At 44.7% G+C, this 24503-nt stretch overlaps 1 protein-coding gene and 1 long non-coding RNA gene across 6 annotated transcripts in view; both read right to left on the bottom strand.

The window, feature by feature from the left end:
* LOC135185838 (uncharacterized) overlaps positions 1–6420 on the bottom strand; it is a 32404-nt gene extending 25984 nt beyond the window's left edge. For 3 of the 4 annotated variants that reach the window (XR_010306649.1, XR_010306650.1, XR_010306648.1), the window contains exons 1-3: positions 5042–6420; positions 4506–4557; positions 3461–3616 (exon numbers count right to left, since the gene is read on the bottom strand). This is a non-coding gene — a long non-coding RNA (uncharacterized LOC135185838). The remainder of the gene's footprint in view (positions 1–3460; positions 3617–4505; positions 4558–5041) is intronic. The other variant, XR_010306651.1, reaches the window with a different exon arrangement.
* Positions 6421–7612: 1192 nt separating this feature from the next.
* The window catches only part of PTPRN2 (protein tyrosine phosphatase receptor type N2), a 705188-nt gene continuing 688297 nt past the window's right edge, over positions 7613–24503 (bottom strand). For both annotated transcript variants that reach the window (XM_064162805.1, XM_064162806.1), the window contains 2 exons: positions 19952–20025; positions 7613–12672 (listed from right to left, as the gene is read on the bottom strand). In XM_064162805.1, the coding sequence (XP_064018875.1) occupies positions 12601–12672; positions 19952–20025 (146 nt within the window). In that variant the 3' untranslated portion in view covers positions 7613–12600. The remainder of the gene's footprint in view (positions 12673–19951; positions 20026–24503) is intronic.

Raw genomic sequence — 24503 nt, 5'->3', positions numbered from 1 at the left:
GCCATGGGGATGCTCAGAGGGCTGCAGCAGCTCTTCTGTGAGCACAGACTGAAGGAGTTGGGGCTGTGCAGTCTGGAGAAGAGGAGGCTCCCAGGTGACCTTCCAGGATCTGAAGGGGGCCTACAAAAAGCTGGAGAGGGACTTTTCAGGATATCAGGAAGTGACAGGACTAGGGGGAATGGAGCAAAGCTGGAGATGGGTAGGTTCAGAGTGGACATGAGGAGGAAGTGAGAGGCTGGAATGGGTTGCCCAGGGACATGGTTGAGGCCCCATGGCTGGAGGTGTTTAAGGCCAGGCTGGCTGAGGCTGTGGGCAGCCTGCTCTAGGGTAGGGTGTCCCTGCCCATGGCCAGGGGATTGGAAGTAGATGATCCTTGTGGTGCCTTCCAACCCTGACTGATTCTATGATTCTATGAAATATGAAAGGAAATTAAAGCAGATCATACCAGTCTAGTGGACAGGAATGAGAAAAGACATAAGGAACAGGGACTTAAAGTCTCCAGGCCAGCCAGGTGAAAGGTGCAGACCTGGTTTGCCTCCTCCTCTTCTCAGAGCCAACTAAAGTGTTAAGTCCCTCATCCTGTACCTGCTGGGTTTTCAGTGGGGAAGATGGCATTTTTCAGTAACACTAATAAAGCTTTGTTTGTATTTTGGTAAGGAAACATTTCTTTGAATCAAATTACCTGTCATGATTGACCTCTGAGTCCTTTACTTGGCTAAGGAATCTATGCTCCACTCTTGTGGAGCAGACCTTGTCATTCCCCAAATGATGCCATTGTCAGCCTATCTCATGGTGAGGTAAGGCTGGAAAAGAAATCTCTGCTCAGCTTCCTTGGTGCTGGTCTCTCCTTCCTTCAGTACTTCAGAATCATAGAATCAACCAGGTTGGAAGAGATCTCCAAGATCATCCAGTCCAACCTAGCACACAGCCCAACCAGACCATGGCACTAAGTGCCTCATCCAGGTTTTGCTTGAACGGCGACTCCACCACCTCCCTGGGCAGCCCATTCCAATGCCAATCACTCTCTCTGCCAACAACTTCCTCCTAACATCCAGCCTAGACCTCCCAGAACAACTTGAGACTCTGTCCCCTTGTTCTGTTGCTGCTTGCCTGGCAGAAGAGACCAACTCCACCTGGCTACAGCCTCCCTTCAGGTAGTTGCAGACAGCAACTAGGTCACCCCTGAGTCTCCTCTTCTCCATGCTAAGCACTCCCAGCTGCCTCAGAGCACCTCACTTGGTGCTGTAGGAGGGCTTACCTCTGACACTGCCCTGCTGAAGAGCTGCTGCCATGTCTCAGAGTCTTTGAGGTCAGAAGTGACCACAGTGTGCTGTGAAAAACACCACACCTTTGTCCCTTTTCAGAGCAGAATCTGTTTACCTTGCTACAGTGCAAACAGCTCCTTCACTGATTCAACTTGAGTGCAAACTGAGTGGAATAGGCTTCTCCATTCTTCATCTGAAGGTTGAGCAAGAGTGAAATTTTGGCTGAAAGGTGGCCAACAGAAGACTGGATTTTGACTGAAGTTGGACCAGGAGGTGATCCTGCATCCCTTGTGTGGACAAAGTACTAACCTGTATAACTGTGACATGACTCAGGAGGCCCTGAACTCTGTCAAAGACAGGACACATTCCATCCCCACCTACTCTTAAGCCATTTCATTCCATGCTAGGGCTGCTTCTCATCCTTGGTTCAGGTTTTGCCCACCACCTGCAGTCCCGCTGTGAACATCTGACAAACTTAAGTTTGAAGACAGCAGAAGATGAAAGCAGTGTCATAGCACATGGGACAGCTCTAGGAGCTGGAACACCTCCTGGTAGTGTTTTTATAGGCTCTGACTAAACAATGAAAACCAGAAGTCATGGGGGTTTTAATATGCAGCTTCAAAATGTCTATTATTCACAATCCTCACACAAACTTAACCTCGACGTGGGCAGTCTTTGCCTCAGCTGTGTGCTGCAGTGCTGGCACATCAGGGAGGCTCTGTAGGAGCTGAGTCAAGCAGTTGCCTGTTGGCAGTGCAATGATCCTATAAGCAGTGCAGATTCACTGACCAAAGCCCAAGGCACCCTGTGGAATAGCAACTTTCAGGGGAGACCTAAAGCCCATAGCCAAGTGGGAGTCCTTCCACAGCTTGTGATGCTTTCCTTCTGCAAGAGAGGCTATTTCAGTAATGTCCTGCCTACCTAGTACCCAGCATGTATTTTCCTATGGGAACAGTATTTTTCCACTTGCAGCCCCCAGAGCATTCTGGGCTAAATAGCTTGCAACTACTCATCTCTCTTTGCTGATGTGGAAGGAAGCTGAAAGGATTAGTGGAGACTACCACTTAATTTTTAGCTGACTGCATTAGGGGAACCAAATAATAGAATCAATCAGGTTGGAAGAGACCTCCAAGATCATCCAGTCCAACCTAGCACCCAGCCCTAGCCAATCAACTAAACCATGGCACTAAGTGCCTCATCTAGGCTTTAAATCCCACCTTCCATGCCTACATTGTAGAGTGAAGGGTTGGATGGGATGGGGAGACAAAAGTGTGTAAGTGAACACTTATTAGAGGGTCTATAAAAGCATCTCTTCATAGAAGTCTTCTGTGCTGTTATCTGTCTTCATCTGGATGCTCTAACCTGAACAAAGGCACCAAGCACTCCCTGATCCTGGGTGCAGGCAGGAGGACTTTATCAACATCCTCCCTTTCCCTCGCTGCACATTAAAAGAGAAACTCAGACAACTAATTAAATTACTTTCCCTTGACTTAAAAAACTTAATAATATTAAATGAGCTTTCACAGATGCCAAAAGTTAAAAGCTTTAATGGCATTTTCAGCCAGCATTGAATTATTAATTAATTGACACACATTAGAAACAGTGCAACACATGCAGCATCAGCCTTCTATTTAGAGCAAGCCTTTCAAATGTGATGGTCTCATTGACTCATGCTGGCCAGACCCAGTTAGACTTCTATACATAGCAGCAGGATGCTGCTTTATGATGGGGGAATAAGACTGGCTATGTATGGCAGGGCTGTTTGTGTCTGCCATTTACATAAGTCCTGCTTTTCCAGGACTAGAATTTGCCAGGGAAAATCACAAAAGGCAGCATTCTGCTTAGAAGGGGCTTTGTGGGCATTTTGGTTGGGTTTCTGCACATTAGATGTGTAGATAACTCACAGCAGAGCAAGTTTGAGTGGATGCAGAGCAGGAAGAGCTATGAAGCTCTCCTAGGCCAACTATCTACAACAGTGACAAAACCTGCTATTCTTTCTCTTCCTGAGAACAAGGTTGTTAGAGACTGGAACGTGCCTAGGTGGTGAGATGACAACACTGCCATGTCACTATAAAGGTGTCCATCTATCTCATTCCATGGCAAATGTCATGGGATGAGGTTAGTTCTTTAATTTCTCTGCTACAGGGCAATGACCCACATTCCTCCTGCAGAGTACACCCTAACAGCAGTCTTACCGTCAAGATTTCTATTCTTATGCCTTATATTTTCACATCAGAAGGGCACCAGCCTACAAGCCATGCTCATGTCTATTTGGCATCTTGGCCACAGGGGCGGAGTGGGGCAGAAATGTGGTGCAGCTGAGATTCCAAGCTCCAGTTCAGCAAACACAGCTACAACAAAATCTTTCATCAGAAAAAGATATCTGAAAATGTACAAGCCAGAAGTCCATCAAAAATGCTTTCTTTTCCAAGTCATGCTCTAGATGACTGGATAGGGCTGGATGATAGGTTGGACTGGATGATCTGGGAGGTCTCTTCCAACCTGGCTGATTCTAGGATTCTATGATTATAGCATTGTGTTGTTACAGTGTCTTTAGTCCCTCGACTGCAGAGAAGAATCAAGCAGCTCATTTAACCTAACAGGCATAATCTAAGGCTTTCTCCAAAATAATCAGTGCTAGGGCTAGAACTAAGGAAGGCCAAGTCTTGTCTAGCTGTTTAGGAGCACAGTTTGTCTTGCTGCCTGTCTTGTGGGTCTTTGCCATGGAGATATATGGGACAGACAGAACTGTAATTCATTTAAGATGAATCTTAATAGATTCAAATCCAGTCCCTACCTTAAATCCAGACCTGGTGGATGTTCAAACAGGCACAACAGAGGTTATCAAAAGGTGCTGCCAGGACCAGGGAAACTACTGCCCTATGAAATTTCTTCCCATACCCCGAATTTCTGTTGAAGCTACGAAATCCAACTAATAGATCATAGAATCAACCAGGTTGGAAGAGACCTCCAAGCTCAGCCAGTCCAACCTATCCCCCAGCCCTAGCCAATCAACCAGACCATGGCACTAAGTGCCTCATACAGGCACTTTGCTTCAACACCTCCAGGGACAGTGACTCCACCACCTCCCTGGGCAGCCCATTCCAATGCCAGTCACTCTCTCTGCCAACAACTTCCTCCTAACATCCAACCTAGACCTCCCCTGGTACAACTTGAGTCTGTCTCAAGGAAGGAAGGAAGCTTACGGCAAGAAAAAGAAGCTTATGGCAAGTTGCTCACCCATAGAATTTCATGCAAAAACTACTCAGAGATTGGTTAAGATGAAGCCCACCTGTTGGAAAGGACAGAATAACACATTTCTTTATCCTTGAGAAATATGGCCAGAGCTCCTGCAGGGAAAAATCTGGTGTAGTGCAATATAAGTCATATAGACCTAAACTGAGTTTGAATCTGCATCACCCAAGATGAAGCCTTTCCCCCCCTGTATTGCTGCTTTACTTGTATGCAGGGGATAACAGGCACATTCTCAAAGGGAGAAATTAATTTGTGGCTTAACTCCATGGCAGCAAGAAGAATTTCCCCAAGGACCCAGCTGCTCCAAGCACACAGTGTGCCAGTTCTGTCACAGCAGCAAGAATAAATCCAAGCTACAGGTTACCCTTACTGCGGGTGCACAAATCTTTCTATCCAGTATGCAAAACAGAAAGATCAACTACAGCAGCAGTGAAGCTTTAAATAAGTTCTAAAAATACCACCCCCCCCCCCCGGGAACTTTGAAAAGATTTGAGTATGTTGGAGGGGCTGTATTGGTTTACCTGAGACCAGAAGCAAGTCCATTGGCAGCAGGCAGGGCAGCAGACGAGCAGCTCTTTCCTTTTCTCTCCCATTCTACTGAGTGTTGTGTCCTGCTGCTTCCCCAGAAGCACAAACAGCTGAGGCACAAAGGTGTATTATCAGGGCGTGGGCTCTGCAATAAGAGTATTCAGGTGTGCTGGGAGTGCTCCAGGCTGATGCTGAAACCCAGCTCTTTCCTGAGCCCTACCCAAAGCCAGTAACCAGCCTGCCATACTGATGCTGAGTTAGAACCATGAGTACAAACCTACAGGTAACAGCAACAAAAGTATTGCCCCTTGGCAGCAGCTGAGACAATGCCCTACAGCCAGAGCCCTGGAGAGGGGAAGGCTGCCTGTGTCTGTGTGGCATGATGCAAGTGCTGGCTGCATGAGTCAACATATGCACAACTGATGGCTTTTGTGTCTGCCTAGAAGACACATAATGCTCCTGCAGTTTTATAATTAAATGTATTTTTCTTTTGTCCTCCATCTGATGTTACCAGAGGCTCCAGAAAGCTATCTTGCAGATGAAAGACCTCCCAAATTACACTGCCAGGAAAATAGCCATAATGGTGCATATATTTTGCTTCCGAGATGAAAGTCACCTTCTTACACTGAGTGAGGCATAGATATTAAACCACACCAACAACAAGGTTGAAGAATGTAAAATGTGATTCTTCTGATGGGAAAAAAGTGAGTTGGAGCAGGATGGGTTCTCCCTTTCTCTTTACATTTCCAGGTGCCAAACTTCTTCAAAACACAAGTGAAATTTTAACAGGGGATACAGCACCATGAAAACTGCCATCTCATGGCTGTCTAACCCTAAAGACTAGCTCTGGTTTCATGGAGAGATACAAACCTTCATACAGTGGACAATGATGATGGGAAAATTACTTCCTGTCCCCTGGGGAAAAGACTGCTTACTTTATGCTGTGCTAATGCAGGAACTTCAGTCTTGACTCCTCTTAACCTTATTTAATACAACAGTGAGCATTTTCCATTACCAGTTCAAATCCTTCTGTGAATCTTGCTGCTATTTGAAAACTATAAATCCTTGGGCAGCCCATGACACCCATTATGTGAGGCTCTCATCATTCAACCTTCCTTCCTCAAAACCATTTCCCTGCCTTTAATTTTCCAGAAGGAGGGTAAAGTTTATTCCATTTGTTAACTTTGTGACATGCACTATAGGCCAATTCTCTTTTCCCACTTCCCAGTTGTACAAGGAGGGTGTCTGTGATTTAGTAATTTTTTTTTTGCCTGCTTCACTTTCTGAACAGGAGTCTGCCTTGATCAAAGTATTAGCCCTGTGAGGAGAGGCTGAGGGAGCTGGGGGCATTTAGTCTGGAGAAGAGGAGGCTCAAGGGTGACCTCATTGCTGTCTACAACTACCTAAACGGAGGTTGTAGCCAGATGGGGGTTGATCTCTTTTCCCAAGCACCCAGCAACAGAACAAGGGGACAGAGTCTCAAGTTGTGCCAGGAGAGGCATAGGCTGGATGTTAGGAGGAAGTTATTGTCAGAGAGAGTGATTGGCATTGGAATGGGCTGCCCAGGGAGGTGGTGGAGTCTCTGTCCCTGGAGGTGTTGAAGCAAAGCCTGGCTGGGGCACTTAGTGCCATGGTCTGGTTGATTGGCCAGGGCTGGGTGCTAGGTTGGACTGGATGATCTTGGAGGTCTCTTCCAACTTGGCTGATTCTATGATTCTATATGATTCTATGATGATCTCTGAGGTCTCTTCCAACCTGGCTGATTCTATATGACTCTATGATGATCTTTGAGGTCTCTTCCAACCTGGTGGATTCTATGATTCTATATGATTCTATGATGATCTTTGAGGTCTCTTCCAACCTGGTGGATTCTATGATTCTATATGACTCTATGATGATCTTTGAGGTCTCTTCCAACCTGGTGGATTCTATGATTCTATATGACTCTATGATGATCTTTGAGGTCTCTTCCAACCTGGTAGATTCTATGATTCTATATGATTCTATGATGATCTTTGAGGTCTCTTCCAACCTGGTGGATTCTATGATTCTATATGATTCTATGATGATCTTTGAGGTCTCTTCCCACCTGGTGGATTCTATGATTCTATGAGATTCTATGATGATCTTTGAGGTCTCTTCCAACCTGGCGGATTCTATGATTCTATATGACTCTATGATGATCTTTGAGGTCTCTTCCAACCTGGCAGATTCTATGATTCTATATGACTCTATGATGATCTTTGAGGTCTCTTCCAACCTGGTGGATTCTATGATTCTATATGATTCTATGATGATCTTTGAGGTCTCTTGCAACCTGGCTGCTTCCATGATTCTACGACTAGAAGCTGCAGCATTACAGGCTACACACCCAAGAGCCAGAAGTGGCTGCAATCTCTTCAGGTTAAAGGTGCACATGTAAGCTGCCAGCAGGACATTTGTGCCCACCTCTGTCAGCCCTGTGTGCCCACCTCAGGTGTCCAGAATCCAGCTCTCCAGCAACACACAGGAGGTGCCACTCCCACCCTGCAAATAAAAGCAAATCACCAGCTGCTGAGGCTATATTCACCATACCATACTCCACGGACAACGTGACTTTATTCACAAATATGATTTTTACAGAGGTAGAACAAAATACTTTGTATAATATTTTTTTCCCTTTTGTTTCTTTTCTTAAACTCTGTAGATATAAAGAATAGAATGACAAAAAAAGTTGTAAATGAAACAAGATTCTGCCATCAAATACAGTACAAACAGCATGCAAGAACAGCTTCAAATGAAATCTTGCTGGTGTAACATCATTTCTAACGTGGTAAATGAAGAGTAGTAAAGAGTCATGCTCTAATTGGATTGAGTATGCCACAGCTCTGCAATTCTGCTTTAATTATTATTATTATTTTATTCCCTTTTACAATAAAACCAACAGGATAGCTTTCTTTTCCCTGTGGTGGGGAATGCTTTTGTAATGCCCAATGTAATCTTAACAGAAACTAAATCAATAAGTACAACAATCAAATCTACAAAGTGTACTCTCTCTCACTTAAAAAGCAAAATCATCAAAACTGTACAGCTTAAAAAAAGTGAATTATCTCAACTGCTTCTTAAAGAGAATTTTCTAAGCAAAGAAGAAAGTGGGCAGAATAAAAATGAGGAGAGCTTTTGTTTGGTAAACAAAACCATTCATAGAATCAACCAGGTTGGAAGAGACCTCCAAGCTCATCCAGTCCAACCTAGCACCCAGCCCTAGCCAGTCATCTAGACCATCAAAGAGTTGTTCCCTTTTCCAATATTTATTTATTTATTTATTTAGAGCTAATGACTATTCTGGAAATTATGAAGTAGGATGGGTTTTATTAATGTTCCACTTCACTTACCATTGGAATGGGCTGCCCAGGGAGGTGGTGGAGTCTCCATCCCTGGAAGTGTACAAGAAAAGACTGGATGGGGCACTTAGTGCCATGGTCTAGTTGATTGGCTAGGGCTGGGTGCTAGGTTGGACTGGCTGAGCTTGGAGGTCTCTTCCAACCTGGCTGATTCTATGACTAATAAAGCATGAACTCCTTACAGGTATTATAGCTGTCATTCCCCCTGGGGATGGATGGAGCTTGGTTCCGCATGCATGCTTAGAGACAGGAACAAGGTTTAGTCATTGGCATAGCTTTAAAAAATACTTCTAAAAATGTTTTAAATGTTTGTAATCTCTATAAAAATAATCTTGTTTGGTTTGGTCTTGGATTGAGATTTGGATATGGGATTTTCTGCTGGAATTCGTTCTTGGTTCACACAACTGCTGAGGACTTTCACTGGGTGCTACCCGGGCTGCTTCAGGTGCCACAGAGCAATGGTTAGAACTGTGAACCTGGAACATGTGAAGCCAACAGCAGACTCCACACTGTTTTCCCTGTGGCTAGGGCTGAACCTCAAGGATCTGGGATTTGGAGAATGGTGCTGTCCTGCATTCCTCTAAATCCTGGCTCATGCTCATGGGAAGGGTGAAGGAGCAAGCAACTGTGCTCTGACTCCTATGAACTATCAACGCTGGTGACAACTACTCCTTCACCTCTCATATTTACACAGACCATGACTACAAAGGTGTGGGGTCTGGTCAGGTCAATGCCCTGATTGGGCCCAGCAACCCTGCTGTGAGAATTCAGGGTTTTCTTCCTTGCCAGAGGCCCTGGCCAGCAAGGAAGGAAACCGTGAGCACTGGTGTTAAATTGCCCTCCTGCAGCTCCCTCCCTTAAATGGCATTTACAGATTCAACCACACAAGCAGCAACTGTAGCTTCAATTTCATTATCCAGGAGGATGGTCAATATTAAACACCTGCTATTCATGGTTGTGTGTCAGACATCAGCCCAAGCTTCAACTGCAATGAATTTACTAAAGATCTAGCAGAATACTGAAGGGTAGAGGATAGTGGGTCTTGTTTGACTCTGGGCTCTCAGGTGATCCTAGCTTCCAAAAAACATGCTTAACTCAACTTGCCAGTGAACACAGAGCACAGCCCCCATTCAGCATTAAGTGGCCAGGGGTGATCTGGACAGCATCCTTCACCAAGTCACAAGGATTAAGTTACCCACAGTGAAAAGCGTAAAGAAATACCTGCCCTGCACGAGAAATCCATCTCTGTGGCTCCATCCATGGCTTTGGCATCTTCCTGGGAAATGGGCTGCCAAACAGCTTTGGATCACCCTGGTACAGCTGAAACTTGCACGTCACTAATAGACCCTGCAGCAGATTCTCACCCCCAGAAACAGGGTGGTTATTGAGAGGTGTGAACAGTATGCTGCCTGCACAGATGTGTGATAGTTTACAGTCAATAGAATAAGCCTGGCACCTCTTGGTGGAAGAACTGTTCCAAACAGGGCTGAAATAACAAGATTGCTATTTCAGTGGGATGTACTCTAACCCTCTGAGTAAGACTGCATCTTTCTGTTGTGTAAACTGGCCTACAAGTATGAATAAATCAACACATCCCTGCCCCATTAGCCTCAGTGAAGATTAATGCCCTCTAATCTACGCTAAATAAACTCCAAAGCATGAAGAGCAATATTTGAGTCCTACACTCAGCTGCTTGTGAATTAATAGGGATCCCCCTGAAATTGCTAACATGAAATGCAAATATTTGCCAAAGAACAATTAAAAAATACTCCTGAAGAGCAAACGAGAGGCTCATCAGCCACGTTTGTGGTGTGCACAGGGACAGTCAGGAGGCGAACATTAATGAATCCCAGGGCAGAAATCTGTGCTAAAACCCCATTTAGCCCATTGCCGGTAGGTAATGGCACAGCATCTTGCACTGGGAAATAATTCTACTGGATAATCAGAGGGCTTGGCTTAAGATGCTCTCATTTTGATTCTTTGGGCAGTCTGTTTGGATATAACTACCTGTATTTTCATAGAGCTGCAGTACGTGGCTCACAGTAAATCTACTTCAAGCACTCACCGATACTGCTCAAACTGATCTCATCTGCCCTGATCTGCACTTTCGTGGTAGCTAAAGTCATAAAAGAATCCAGTTAGACCTAAATTATCCAATGAAAAAGGCAATTTTCACATTCATACTCCATTAGTTTTTTTAGTTATTGCTAGGAAAGCTCTAAAATGCTCAGGCCATAAAATAAACATGTGGCTTAATGTACAGTATGTGTACTTAAGAGGATGATGGCATCTGCAGTTAACTGCTCTGTACTGTTCTAGTAACAGAATGCACAAATTAAGCAACAGCACAATCCAAGTAAGGCATACCAAAACAAAAATATATGGCAAAAAGTTAACAAGCCTTCTGCTTTTATTTTTTTTTCTTTTTTTTTGGGGGGTTTAATTTTTTATTTTTTAATAATCCTTTAATTGCTGTAAAGAAATCACCAAATACCCACACCTACAACACAAAACTGCCACACGTGGTTGACTTTGATTGATGCCTGTAACCTGTGCCAGCAAAACTCAGTGATGTTACCTTTAACAATTCCACCCATGAGATACTTAGAAAAGCTTCCTCTTCACGAGTGACATTCAATGATGTGTTTTCCAGAGCTGGAGTCAAACAATTAGCCTAGCACAGTTTCAAGCAAACAACACTGTTGAGATTTTTTGACTAAAAAAAGCACCCCCAGGTTTGTAAATCAGAGAGATGTGAGCGAGCATATGAAAAAGCATCCAGCTATTGACTTTTGATAATGAAATCATGAGCCTAGATCACTTAGGTACCTTGGATGATTTTACTCTCAGGCCCTTCATTCAAACATATCAGAGTACTTTCTAGCAATCATTTAAATTCCTTCAGAGTACCACAACTCAGCCTGTGAATTCACAAAAAGCAAGACTGCATAACCAAACCATTTACAGACATATTTTAGCATCACTTTGCAACAACAGGCATTAGGGTTTAGAGAACACGGGGGCCTCTGAAATTCGGCATGTGTGGTTCTTTATCCCTTCGTGGTTAGATAAAACAGGTATCAGTCAGAACAAGGACAAGCAGAGCCTCTGCAGAAAGGTGCAATGAACATTTTGATCAAGACAAACCCGATGAGAATCATAAAATGCAGACTGGAGGTTTCTCCCTCAGCCAGGCTTTTAGAGAAATATATTTTCCTGGCTAAAAAGGATGGCACAGCAGGGATTTACAGAGGGAAATGCAAAAATATAAAGAGGAAAGTCCCATTTTCTTCCTCAGTTATCCCATAAAGCCAGGAAACCTTCCCCTCACAGCTCTGGACATTTACCTGACTTCTGCCCGGGCTGTTCTCCATCACCGGAGGTGAGCCTATGCTCTCCTTTTCCACGCTCTCAGTGGCAGGTACATGACCAGAGTTGTGCTCCTTATCCCCTGACTTCCTGTTAATGTGACCAACTTGTTCTCCCCGGCTGCAACAACTATGCAGGCCTACGTACTTAGAGTTCAGATCTTCTTCTACTCATGGCACAAAGCTGAAAAGTAAACAACAGTTAAGAAAACATTGGCTTGCCAAAGCCCAGCATGAGAAGGTGCAAGCTCTTGGTGCCAGAGCCTGGACCTGTGTTTGCTCACACTCTCAGCACTGTTTCATGCTCTAGCTCAACATTGTGTAGGAACAATCACCACCCTCTTTGGCACCCCCCCTCATCCCCCAACCCCCCCCCCCCATTATTCAGCCTTTGAGAAGTTACAAAAAATAACTGAACGCTGTTTTCTGAGACTATATTGACTGCACTAATTAGCCACGATACTGTACATCTGCTATTAAGAACATGAGTGTGTGCTTTCCAAGTGTGGCTCCCAGGATGTGAAAGGAATCAGATGGATTCTGCAGCCACTTAATCCGAGGCTTCGATGTAAGTTAAAAAAATTTGTTTAAACCCCCCCCAAAAAAGAACCCCAGAATGAACATTTTAACTGTTGAACTTTTACCAGCTGAAGGAGTTTGGAAGGACCCTATCACAATGTGATTACAACAGAAGATACACAGTTAAGGTCAGGTCACGGTTTCCAAGGATGTTCACAGGGACTGAGGATGAAGGAAAACGAGGGGATGGATCCTGCAGGGATCCTCAGGAGACTGAGCTGCTCACTGGGGAAGTGCCTTGAGTATTGCATTCACTTCCTCTGCCACCGCTGTCAAAGCAAACTCGAACTGCTCCTGCGGAGAGAACAAAGGCACAGCCTGAATAACAAACCAGCAGCCTGGTGCTGCCCTATTCTGCAGCTGAACATCCTCAAGACACCGCTGAAAATATGAATATGCAGGATGAACTGTAGGGAAAGGAACCAAATGTTCTGGGATTATTGATGCCATAGAACAGGTCTGACAGCATCTTGAAGCCAAGGTAATTTTAATGGAGGAAAAATGTTGGTAGCAGAAACAAAGCTATCGGGACACAATGATGTGTTGCCGTTAGGTGGTCAGAGGGTTTGGGAGTAGTTGATCACCAGCCATTTCCTTCTGGCACGGAGATGGAAACAACTTGTTAACACAACCAAGATACAAATAGGGAGGATGTTGTAAACCACAGCCCTTGGCTTCTTTCAGGACTGTTTGAAGCTGAAACAAGGCAGAATAAATACCTCAGCTCCTTATGTCTATTGCACAGAACAATATCTGCCTTTTTTTGGTTGGTTGGTTTGCTTGTTACTGTTCTTTTTGCACCTTCCTTTTCTATGGCCTTTCTGCACTCACAGAGTACCTAAAAATGTCTAGACCAGCCCTATTTAACAGCATCCACTTCTGGAGTCCCTATTACAAGAGGATGTGGATGTGCTGGAGCATGTCCAGAGCAGGGCCAGGAGGATGCTCAGAGGGCTGCAGCAGCTCTCCTATGAGGACAGACTGAAAGAGTTGGGGCTGTTCAGTCTGGAGAAGAGAAGGCTCCCAGGTAACCTTCTTGTGGCCTTCCAGGATCTGAAGGGGGCCTACAAAAAAGGGACTTTTTAGGCTATCAAGGAGTGACAGGACTGGGGGGAATGGAGCGAAGCTGGAGATGGGTAGGTTCAGAGTGGAGGTGAGATGGAAGTTGTTGAGCATGAGAGTGGTGAGAGGCTGGAATGGGTTGCCCAGGGAGGTGGTTGAGGCCCCATGGCTGGAGGCGTTTAAGGCCAGGCTGGATGAGGCTGTGGCCAGGCTGATCTACTAGGGTAGGGTGTCCCTGAGCATGGCAGGGGGGTTGGAATTAGATGATCCTCATGGTGCCTTCCAACCCTGACTGATTCTATGATTCCCTGATTCTAAATACTTGGGAAATTTTTCTCTGCTAATATTTTGCTGTAAGCATAACCCCCAAATTACTAATTGCATTCTGTTCTGGATTGGCAGAGGCAAGAAGGACACAGCCATGAATGGCCACAGAATCATAGAATGTCAGGGGCTGGGAGTGCCCTTGAAAGCTCATCTGGTCCAACCCCTCTGTCAGAGCAGGATCGCCTAGAACAGATCACACTGGAGCACATCCAGATGGTTCTTGAATATCTCCAGAGAGGGAAACTTCACAACCTCCCTGGGCAGTCTGTTTCAGTGCTCTGCGACCCTCACAGTGAGAAAATTATTTCTCAGGTTCACATGGAACCTTCTATGCCATTTCTTCTAAGTGCAACCCTAAGAGACTTGTGAACTGCAGAGTCCTACCTAATGACAAAGGAGGTTTGCTTGCTCAAGGTTAAGAGGTGTTGACATTTCCCAAGCAGGTAATGTCTCTGAAAATTTTAGCTTACTGAAGTATCTGACAAGATGATTTGGTGTTCATGGCTCCTCAGATGAAAGAAGAGACGTGGGCAATTTATTTCAGACTATAGGCAAATCAAGGACAGCAGACAAGGACTCTGAAGAAGAGTCAGAATTTTCTAGAAGGACTCCAGTTGTTTACACCAGCCAGGGTCAAGAGCTGCTGAAGAACTGGTTTTGAGAATGGAGGTCTGAGGTGTACCCTACAAAGCATCCTGAGATCACTGCTGGGATACTGTCTGTGTCTCCAGTTAGAAAATGCTCTGCCTTGCCTTACTCCACTGCAGTCATATCCCAAGTGGAGATGCCTCAGAGAGAAGCAATGATGGGCACAGTCCCTGAGCAGAAAAAAAAGAAGAAAGCTCAGAATAATTTCTCAGAGACACTGACATCCAAGAGTTTTGCTGTCTTCTTGGTGCTGTCAAAGTGGTGTTTGCTGGACTGCAGCCAATAGTTTTAAATCAGATGTCAATTTCCCCTAAAGAGTAGGACTCATCCTCATTAGGCACAGAAAATGGTGTATATGCCTCTCTGCACTCCCCAAGGTCTCTGCAATTCAAAGGCAGAACTAGGAATGCTGGTGATCACCTAGGAGCATCAGCTGTATTTCAACCTGAGTATACTGAACGCATGAGAGGAACTGGAGGGCAGTGGAGGCAGAGAAGGCACTCATCTGGACATGGCATGCTTACACCAACTCAAAAAGCTTCAGGAAATTTGAGCTGAAGCTTGAGAAGTGCTTGCCTTCAGGAAAAAAAGTCCCTTGGCAGGAAGAGCCAGCAGCTGCTGCATCCCACTGACGCAGCCCTGCAAAGTGACAGACCTGTGGAGCAGCCTGGGCAGGGTGGGAGATATTTGTTCTGGGGCTGACAGGGCAAAACAGATGCTCCAGGATGCCAGTGCTCAGATGTGAGTGGGACAGTTGATGCCCATCACTGCCAGTCCTTGGAGCATGGGGAGCACAACAGAAGAGGCTGATCTGAGCATGATGGGCTCGACACGGTGCTGCAGCTAAGTTTCAGAGATGTACAGATGCCTCTTCCAAGATGTGGGTGTCAGTTCAGAAGTAATGGTAATGGTCCATGGTAATGATGTTACCTAATGTGCTCTTCATCTGAGTGTTTTACAGTCAGGAAAAGCTCCTGAGATTGGGAACTACATTAACCTTAGTCATGTTGCTGAAAGTAACTTGTATGTATTACTTGAAAGTTATTCACTGAGAAAAATCTGCCTCTGGTCCGAGATGTGTTAAGCTTATTGTGAAGATCTGTCAGGCTGGAGACCATCTGACTTGTGGGTGTCTTTACCCCTCACAGAGGGGTATGCCCCACCTGAGTGCAGGGCATCATTACTCTGCCTGAGGAGAAGTGTCTGTTTCACCCAAGGACTGTGGATTGATCAGCATGAACTCCAAAGTTCAGCGCGGATGGTGGAGACAGGTCTAGGGCAGACCACCAGCTAACATTACGTGTGACCTTCAATTACTGAGGCAAAACAACTTACAAAGCATAGTCTTCACAGACAGATATCAAGACTGACTAAAACACTGCAGTGAAAGGGGGGGTGCAGCAGAAACAAAAGAGGTGTGAGGATGTGGTCTTTCTGGGAGGGTGCCGCTGAGCTCTTCCCCCTCCTTCCCTTTGCACGACACAGAGAATGCAGCTTCCACTGCTGTGTATCACTAGCCTCTCTCCAGAGGAAAACCTTTACACATCTCCCACACCTTTCCATGAGAACAATCCCAGTTAGAGCAAATTAATTGCAGTCATTTTAAAAGGAGTTTGTTTTGTACAGCTACACTGTCAGTCACATATCCTATTTGCATACACGAGATTGGCTGGAGATGAATCTTAACACCTACTTTTGCCTGGAAAACAGAGCCAGGCAAGCATTTTGTGGCATCAGTCCTCCTATCCCACAAAGGTAACAAGAAAAAATGCAGTAGAAAATACTAAGCTAAGTTTCATTAAATCTACAAATAAAAATTCACAGGAAAGCAGAGCAGATGTAGCATCTGTGACACGATACAGACTCAGCTAAACAGTACAGATTATGAGAGAAAACATAGAGGACAGATTTAAAAAGGAAATACATGTTTTTTTCCCTATCCCAGAGAATCCACTTCCTCCATCATTACTTCTTCCTCTCACATTTATGATTCCCCTGGAGCAAAACCCCCAAACAAATAAACAAACAACCTCTCTCCCTCCCCCCCCAAAATAAAACAACCTACCTCAAACCCTCTGTTATAGTTCTCAGAAATGCAGAATGTCATTATGATAATTTCATCACCATTTATTATATACCCTAAGTGCTAGCTTGAGCCTAGCTGGGATATTTTGGTGAGAAGAATTAGATCACAGGCTGTGAAAAGGAAACAATGGTGATGGCTACTGCACTCATAGGCTTGCTGAGATGGATAAGAACAAGAACACATAGATTGAACAGAGTTGCTCTCTGTCTGGGGCTGCATGAACTTCTCTCTCTAACCTAACTTGTTGCCTGTGTGACTAATCCAGCTGCTTCCTAACCCCCCTGGCTGGCACTCAAAACTACCTTGAGCATAAGGCAAAGTCTTGGGTAAGGTAGAGGGGAGGGGGGGGAAGGTGGAAGGGTGGTTGGGAGCCCCTCCTGGGCACTCAGGTTTCTGAAAGGGCTGTTGTGCTTCTGTATTACTTTTTAACTTGTGTATTTCTGTCTACAGATTGCAACTATCTGCTTGTATATTGTGCTAAGCTGTAAATACAAAGCTTCACTCAATTTCCAGAGCCACTGAGTCTAGTCCAGGTGATTTTCCACAGCGTGTGTGGGGGGCAGGTAACACCCAAACCATCACACTCTGCTTTTGAATTAAAGGTCCCTTCAGAAGACAAAAACGTTGGAAGCAAATCTTTCCCCTGCTTATGGAGTGCTGCCTGCTGGAAACACAATAACACTGCTGAAGTAAGTTGGTGGTTTATTTTGCCTAGGGATATTCTGTAATTGGCATTTCTAACCTGACTTTTAATCCATCGTTTTAAATTACTCCAATGGTCTAATATTGCTCATTTGTATTCAGTTGGGAAAGCACAGGGGTTTGTTTAAATCCATCAGAAACATTCTCTGGGGATGGTGCATTGCTAGCATGTAACCAGATATTTATAATTTGCAAGACATTAGCTTGAATAAGTGATTTTGGTGGCTCTGAGAAAATGACAATGATGGAAGAAGGAGCAAGAGGAGAGATAAGCAGTATCTGGAGAAAATTTTTCATCCTGGGTGTATTTGTTTGCTGCAGCTCATCCAGACAAACGTTTGGAGGGTGAAAAAGCTTCTTGAGTGAGATTTTCATGGGATTCAGGCAACTATTTTGAGCTAAGTAAGGGAATTCATTTGCATAATCTCAGTCTTTGGTTCTGGAGCTATGTTTTGCTTTGTGTTCCTTCCTTCCTTCCTTCCTTCCTTCCTTCCTTCCTTCCTTCCTTCCTTCCTTCCTTCCTTCCTTCCTTCCTTCCTTCCTTCCTTCCTTCCTTCCTTCCTTCCTTCCTTCCTTCCTTCCTTCCTTCCTTCCTTCCTTCCTTCCTTCCTTCCTTCCTTCCTTCCTTCCTTCCTTCCTTCCTTCCTTCCTTCCTTCCTTCCTTCCTTCCTTCCTTCCTTCCTTCCTTCAAATTGGAAATTCTCTGCCCTGAAAGGAAACCTGGAATCTGAGCTCTGTGTTTTTACAGAGCTGCCATATATTTTGGATGCATTCAGAGAGTAGCTCAATGCCTTCCATCTTCTCTGGGGGTAAATCCATGTGACACTGGATACTGTGTGCTATAGAATCATACAATCAGTCAAGGTTGGAAGAGACCACAAGGATTACCCAGTTCCAACCCTCCTGCCATGCTCAGGGACACCCTACCCTAGAGCAGGCTGCACACAGCCTCATCCAGCCTGGCCTTAAACACCTCCCTGGGCAACCCATTCTGGGCTCTCACCACTCTCATGCTCAACAACTTCCTCCCCACCTCCAGCCTGAACCTACCCATCTCCAGCTTTGCTCCATTCCCCCCAGTTCTGTCACTCCCTGAGAGCCTGAAAAGTCCCTGGGTCACCTGGGAGCCTCCTCTTCTCCAGGCTGAACAGCCCCAACACTTTGAGTCTGTCCTCATAGCAGAGCTGCTCCAGCTGATAGGAAGTCTGCAGCACTTAGGGAGGGACAAAGGTGAAACGAATGTGTGCTGTGGCAATCATTGCTTCATAAGTCTTCTTGAATCTCTTCCTAATCATTTTATCTTTACACTAATACTAGGAGAAGTGGTGCTGAAGAACAGTTGGGGGGATTTTAATTATTATCTACCAATGAAGTAAGTGCATAAACCAAAGAAGGGCCAGCCAAAGCTAGCTCATCTTTAGCCTCAAGTAAGACATGAAATTGCACACATCTTTCTTGTCCTTTGGTTACTCAGATAGGGGGGAAAATGCATACTGTGGCCTTCTAGGATCTGAAGGGGGCTACAAAAAAGCTGGGAAAGGACTTTTTAGGCTATCAGGCAGTGACAGGACTGGGGGGAATGGAGCAAAGCTGGAGATGGGGAGGTTCAGGCTGGATGTGAGGAGGAAGTTGTTCAGCGTGAGTGTGGTGAGAGCCTGGAATGGGTTGCCCAGAGAGGTGGTTGAGGCCCCATGGCTGGAAGTGTTTGAGGCCAGGCTGGATGAGGCTGTGGCCAGCCTGCTCTAGGGTAGGCTGTCCCTGCCCATGGCAGGTGGGTTGGAACTGGCTGATCCTTGTGGTCCCTTCCAACTCTGACTGATTCTGTGACTCTAGTTCCAGTGTGGCCAAGGCAGAGTGCCATCACCTTGCTCTTGTTACTCAGTTTGGAACTGTAACTCTTCATTTGATATTTTTACAATGTCACACTGATTTATTTCATCTCCATCCCATGAACAAAATTCTTTATTGCTGTATTTGCAGCTCTTAACTTGCAGCAAATACTTCAAAATACCATTCCATACATGACTGAAATTATTAATAACAGACAGTTCCATTTCTAATTGAAGGGGACTACAATGAACCCATCAACTATCTGAAATAGATTTACATGGTGGGAAAAATGTCAAAACTATTACTACTTACAGGAATCACAAAGTGCTCACTTCACCAAAGGCTACAAACATAGTTACCATGCTACACCCATAAAGGACATGTCTTTAAGCACGCTGTAAGCTCTTCTGCACAGAAATACTGCAATTGACTTGATTTCCCACAAAACTATATTCCTTTTGTTCAACTTTTCTTTCTTTTCAGGCAACAAACAAATTCAAATGCAGCAGTTGTAGTCTCCTTAATGAAGATTAAAAAAAACCCCAACCCAAACTATTCCATGCACAGTTAAGCACAAATACTCTACAGAAAATAATCCATATTTCAGGATGAAAGTAAGGACATGCTTTCAAATGCACATTTTCTTTACTAGGCTATAGATTGTTGTCTTGACTGCCCTTCATATATGGTAATCATGATAGATGTTGGAGATGTTACAAGAAAGAGCAGTAAACACCAAAGAAAGTAGCCCAGATAAATCGTCAGCATAAATAAACCTCAGTTGGTAGGGAGCCAAGCAGAGTAATCAGCAAGCGACCTGCGTTAAATTAGGTCATACCCTCTCTCTTCTGTCATGAAAACAACTACTGTGAAAGACCTTTAATGTATTTAAAATCCCAGTGGATTTATTGACAGTACCTTTGTCTGGACCATGCCTGGTCTCTGGTCCCTCAAGTGCTCCAGGGTAGCAGCAATATCAATCTCTTTAGCACCTGCAACAAACCACAAATTGGGCTGAGTTCAGAGCACAAGATAATCCATGCTGCATCTGTCAATCTCTTGCTGTTGGGTTCCCTTTGGGCTAACAGTCCAATTGAAAATTATTACATCCATCTCTCAGCAGACTTGGCAGGCAGCTGCAATTTTTGTGTTCATAGAGAAAAATAAGAGGTTGGGGCAGCCTTTATTAACATGAATTCAAGAAAAGCCAGAGAAAACCAAATTCTTAAGAATGCTTCTGCATCTAGAGCAGAATATATTTGGCAGAACTTAAGGGGCCACCTTGTCAATGCTAGCAAGGGCCCCTTTGTCCCTGCTAAGAGTATGCCTTGAATTATGGGCCTGAAACCACACAAAGATGCTGTTACAACAAGATTTAGGTGAACTTTTGTCACCTGCGGCTGAGATCCAAAAAACTTGTCTGTGGCTTTCTAGTTCTACACTTGGCCAGACCATCTTCATGTGTGGTCACTGCTTCAGCTGCTAAATCTATAGCATGTTCTTCAGGCTATACTTTGGCCCTCTGGATGCTGCTGCTGTGTGGTGAAGGTCAACATCAGGATGCAGACAACAGCATGCACAGCCTGACTGCTGTGTGGATTGCCTCCCTTTCTTGGTGCAAATGGGAATGCTTTCTTTTAAGACATGGTATGTGGAGATCAAAGCAAGTCCTTGTGCCTCTCACCTTTCTCATAATAACCCAAAACATGGAGAACTGAGAGATTTCGTCCTCAATTTCCCCAGTTTAAGGTATTTCAATGCCATCCTCCTCAACTTTCTTATGTGCCTGACCAGATACATGGTTTTTTGAAGGGACTCAGAGGAAATCAGGATTTTGGACCCTCTTTGTATGAACACCATGAGTTGAAGCCCAGAGAGAAATCCTCTGAGGTGAGAAGCAGAACTATGGAGTTTGGCTTTCTTGCATCCCATCCCTTTCTGCATCTGTCAAGAACATCACACAATGTGAAAGCATGAGGCAGATGGGTAAAGTATACCACTAGTCTAAGTGTAACTGCCTCATCTCTGCTCCCCTATGCCCTACTGCCTATATATTCTCCTAGGGCAGATGCAGTCCATAGCACCTGAAGATTAGAAAGATACTGACCTTAGGTGTCTCCTCTTCAGTACACAGACTTTCAGCATCAGATGGTTTATCAAGGACAAAGAACAGTACAATTCTGAAGTCTCCTTTAAAGACACTCAGTGTTGTGCTCTGAAGAAGACTGTGGCCCATCAGTGTTCCATTTGACAACCATTTCTTATTGCCTGGCCATAGAACTCTCCTGGTACAGCCTGGGCCAATTTGGGACTTTTTTTTGGAGGCATTTAAACTATGGAATCAGTAAGGCTGGAAAAGACCTCTCAGATCATCAAGTCCAACCTTCTACCCAACGCCACTAGGTCCACTAAACCATGTCCCTAAGTGCTACATCTACTAATTTTTTGAACACTTCCAGGGATGGTGACTCCATCACCTCCCTGGGCAGCCTGTTCCAATGCCTGACCACTCTTTCAGGCAAGGAATTTTTCCTAATATCCAACCTAGACCTACCCCATGTGCAACTTGAGGCCATTTCCTCACATCCTATCACTAGGCACTTGTGAGGTGAGACAGATGCTTACCTCACTACAACCTCCTTTCAAGTAGTAGTAGAGAGATGACTCCAACTACTTACAGGAATATTGATGCCTGCTTTTGGGCCAGACATACTGCTGTGGTAGCTAGCCTGTACACATCTAGAACGTACACTTGTTTAGTTGCCAGGACTGGATTTGGAGGATTTGGCACAATGCCTACCACTCTTCCTGTAACTCTTGTAATTTAATGGCTTACATCAAACTGTAATTAGTTTACTGCCAATGTACATATCAAGCCCCCCCCCCTCATTTGCTCAGAAAAGCAGCTAAAAGAGAATGATTTAATTTGGTTAACTTAAGACACCACTATCCATGGATGACTTTAACCACAGTCTTGAGCAGCCTCCAAAGTAAAGTGTGGCAAGGATCAACCCAAAGACCCTCCCAGTGGAGCTGGCAGATTCCAGTGCCACATGGGCTTCCCTGTGGTTGGAGACATGCACATCCTCCCTCTGATGAGGGATGGTCTTCATTTGAAAACACTCTAGCCCCAGGACAAAAGTGGGCAAAGGTTCATGATGACACCTAATAACACTCTTTAATGGCCAGACAGGCTTCTCAGCTTATCTTTGAAAGAGTTAACTCCTCTATTACTGTGATGTAGATGGCAGGCACTTGCTATAGAGCCAATGCTTGCTTTTCCATCATCATTAACAGAATGACATGCTTAATAGTATGAACAATGCCTGATTATAAAATCTTGATTCAGCAAAGCACCAAAGCATATGTTTGCACTGGAACACAAGAATAGTCCTAGCAGGCTGGTGTACCAAATGGATAGTTTGTTTTGAAGTGTTTTGTCACTAAAACTCTCTTAAAGGTCTGGTCTTTACTGCTTAGTGTCCCCCAGCCCATGGGTTTGATCAGACTGTCACTCATGTTCACCCGTGTTCCTCAATTCAAGAGAGATGTTGAGATACTGGAATGTGCCACAAAGCTGGTGAGGGGCCTGGAGTACAGTCCTGTGAGGAGAGGCTGAGGGAGCTGGGGGTGTGCAGCCTAGAGAAGAGGAGGCTCAGGGGTGACCTCATTGCTGTCTACAACTACCTAAAGGGAAGCTGCAGCCAGGTGGGGTTGGGCTCTTCTGCCAGGCAAGCAGCAACAGAAGAAGGGGACACAGTCTCAAGTTGTGCCAGGGGAGGTCTAGGCTGGATGTTAGGAGGAAGTTGTTGTCAGAGAGAGTGATTGGCATTGGAATGGGCTGCCCAGGGAGGTGGTGGAGTCACCATCCCTGGAGGTGTTGAAGCAAAGTGCCGGTATGAGGCACTTAGTGCCATGGTCTGGTTGATTGGCTAGGGCTGGGTGCTAGGTTGGACTGGATGATGTTGGAAGTCTCTTCCAACCTGGTTGATTCTATGATTCTTTGCCACACTAAAGTCTTCTCTGTAATTTGGGAGTACAGTGGTGTGGCACAGCATTCCATAGCACCCAATAACAATTTATTTATGCCTTTGAGCCATTTCAGGAGACAAAAATCCCAGCATATGATACATGACATTAGGAGAGAGAGAGTAATCCATCTAAGGACACTAGGGTCAAATCATGCTTCTATTAAGATGGCCACAAAACATCCCACACTGCTAAGGTATTTTGAACATTGTTTATCTCGGAAGCCCACATGCAAACTAAATTTGTGGTGGTTTAGAGTAAAAACTGAAGGAATCTGATCCACTGACTCCAAAGATATCCTATTAGTGAAAGTGTTTTGCTCAGGCTGCTCAACTATGAAGTCCAGTAATAGATGGAGGTGTCACCTTATAGTCATACAACAAATAATCCAGAGGAAGCATTCAAAATATTAGGCAAAGAGAGCAGAAAATAGGTCAGAAAGGCAGTATTTTCTGCTTTTTCTCCTCACCAATACTTCTGCTGGTCTCACAAAACACAGAGGGGGATAAACCAGGAAGCATTTAAAGAATAAAGAACTGCCTTTTCACCTTTTGACTGTGTTTTACTCCGCAGGGAATAAATTTGGCTTGCATTTATGACAGGCTCCCTTTCCATGATGGATTTCATTGCTTGCTTTAAGTGAATGTACAAAGGTAGCTTTAAGAGTGAGAGTGAGACTGAGCTAACTTTGCACCAGCAGCATTGTGAAAAATGACTGGGCAATGATGTGGTTTTTCTCCTTTCAAACAGAGCATGCATTTGCAATAAAACCACAGTGAGTCAGACACTGCCAGCCTCCCCCCCTGCCCTGAGCAGCTCAGTGAGCTAGCTGAGTAAATACATCCAAAAGCGTTTCCGCGCCAGTGCAAGCTAGATTTTAACTTCAGCAATTAACTATCATCTTCCTAGAGGCTTGAGGCATTCACAGTGAGTGCACAACAACCCACACCAGGAACATTCACTGGATAAATGAAAAGAAAACAAGAGAAGATGCAAGCTGAATGATATTTTGCCCCTAAGGAGAGAAGTGGTTTCTGAAGTTTGGGGTCATATCCTTTTCAGCCTTTTCTCTCCCTCCAGGCACCAATGCAGGATGCATGCTGGCACTTAACAGCTGGTGCTCCTGATTAGCAGATCTCAAGGGGTTAAAGTGTTTGCCCTCAGATAGTCATGTAAGTGGAATATCCAGAATGTCATAAAACCGTGACTAAAAGTTGAATTCCCTCTTCCTCCTGCAATAAATAATGAGCTAGCCACATTTGGCTACCACAGGCTCCATGAGGTGACCAGCAGCAGCTTGTGATATTTAGAGTCATAATGAATTACATAATGTTAGTTTTATAAGTAAAAAAGTGAAATTTTCCCTCTTTTCTCCACCTCCCCCCACAAGATAGCAGGGGACCCCTTTCAATAAGCACAAGACACATGAGAAACCACTGAG

The sequence above is a fragment of the Pogoniulus pusillus genome, chromosome 23 (assembly GCF_015220805.1).
Source record: "Pogoniulus pusillus isolate bPogPus1 chromosome 23, bPogPus1.pri, whole genome shotgun sequence".
Lineage (NCBI taxonomy): Eukaryota > Metazoa > Chordata > Aves > Piciformes > Lybiidae > Pogoniulus > Pogoniulus pusillus.
The sequence above is the reverse complement of the archived record's forward strand: the minus strand, read 5'-3'. Positions and strand labels throughout refer to the sequence as shown.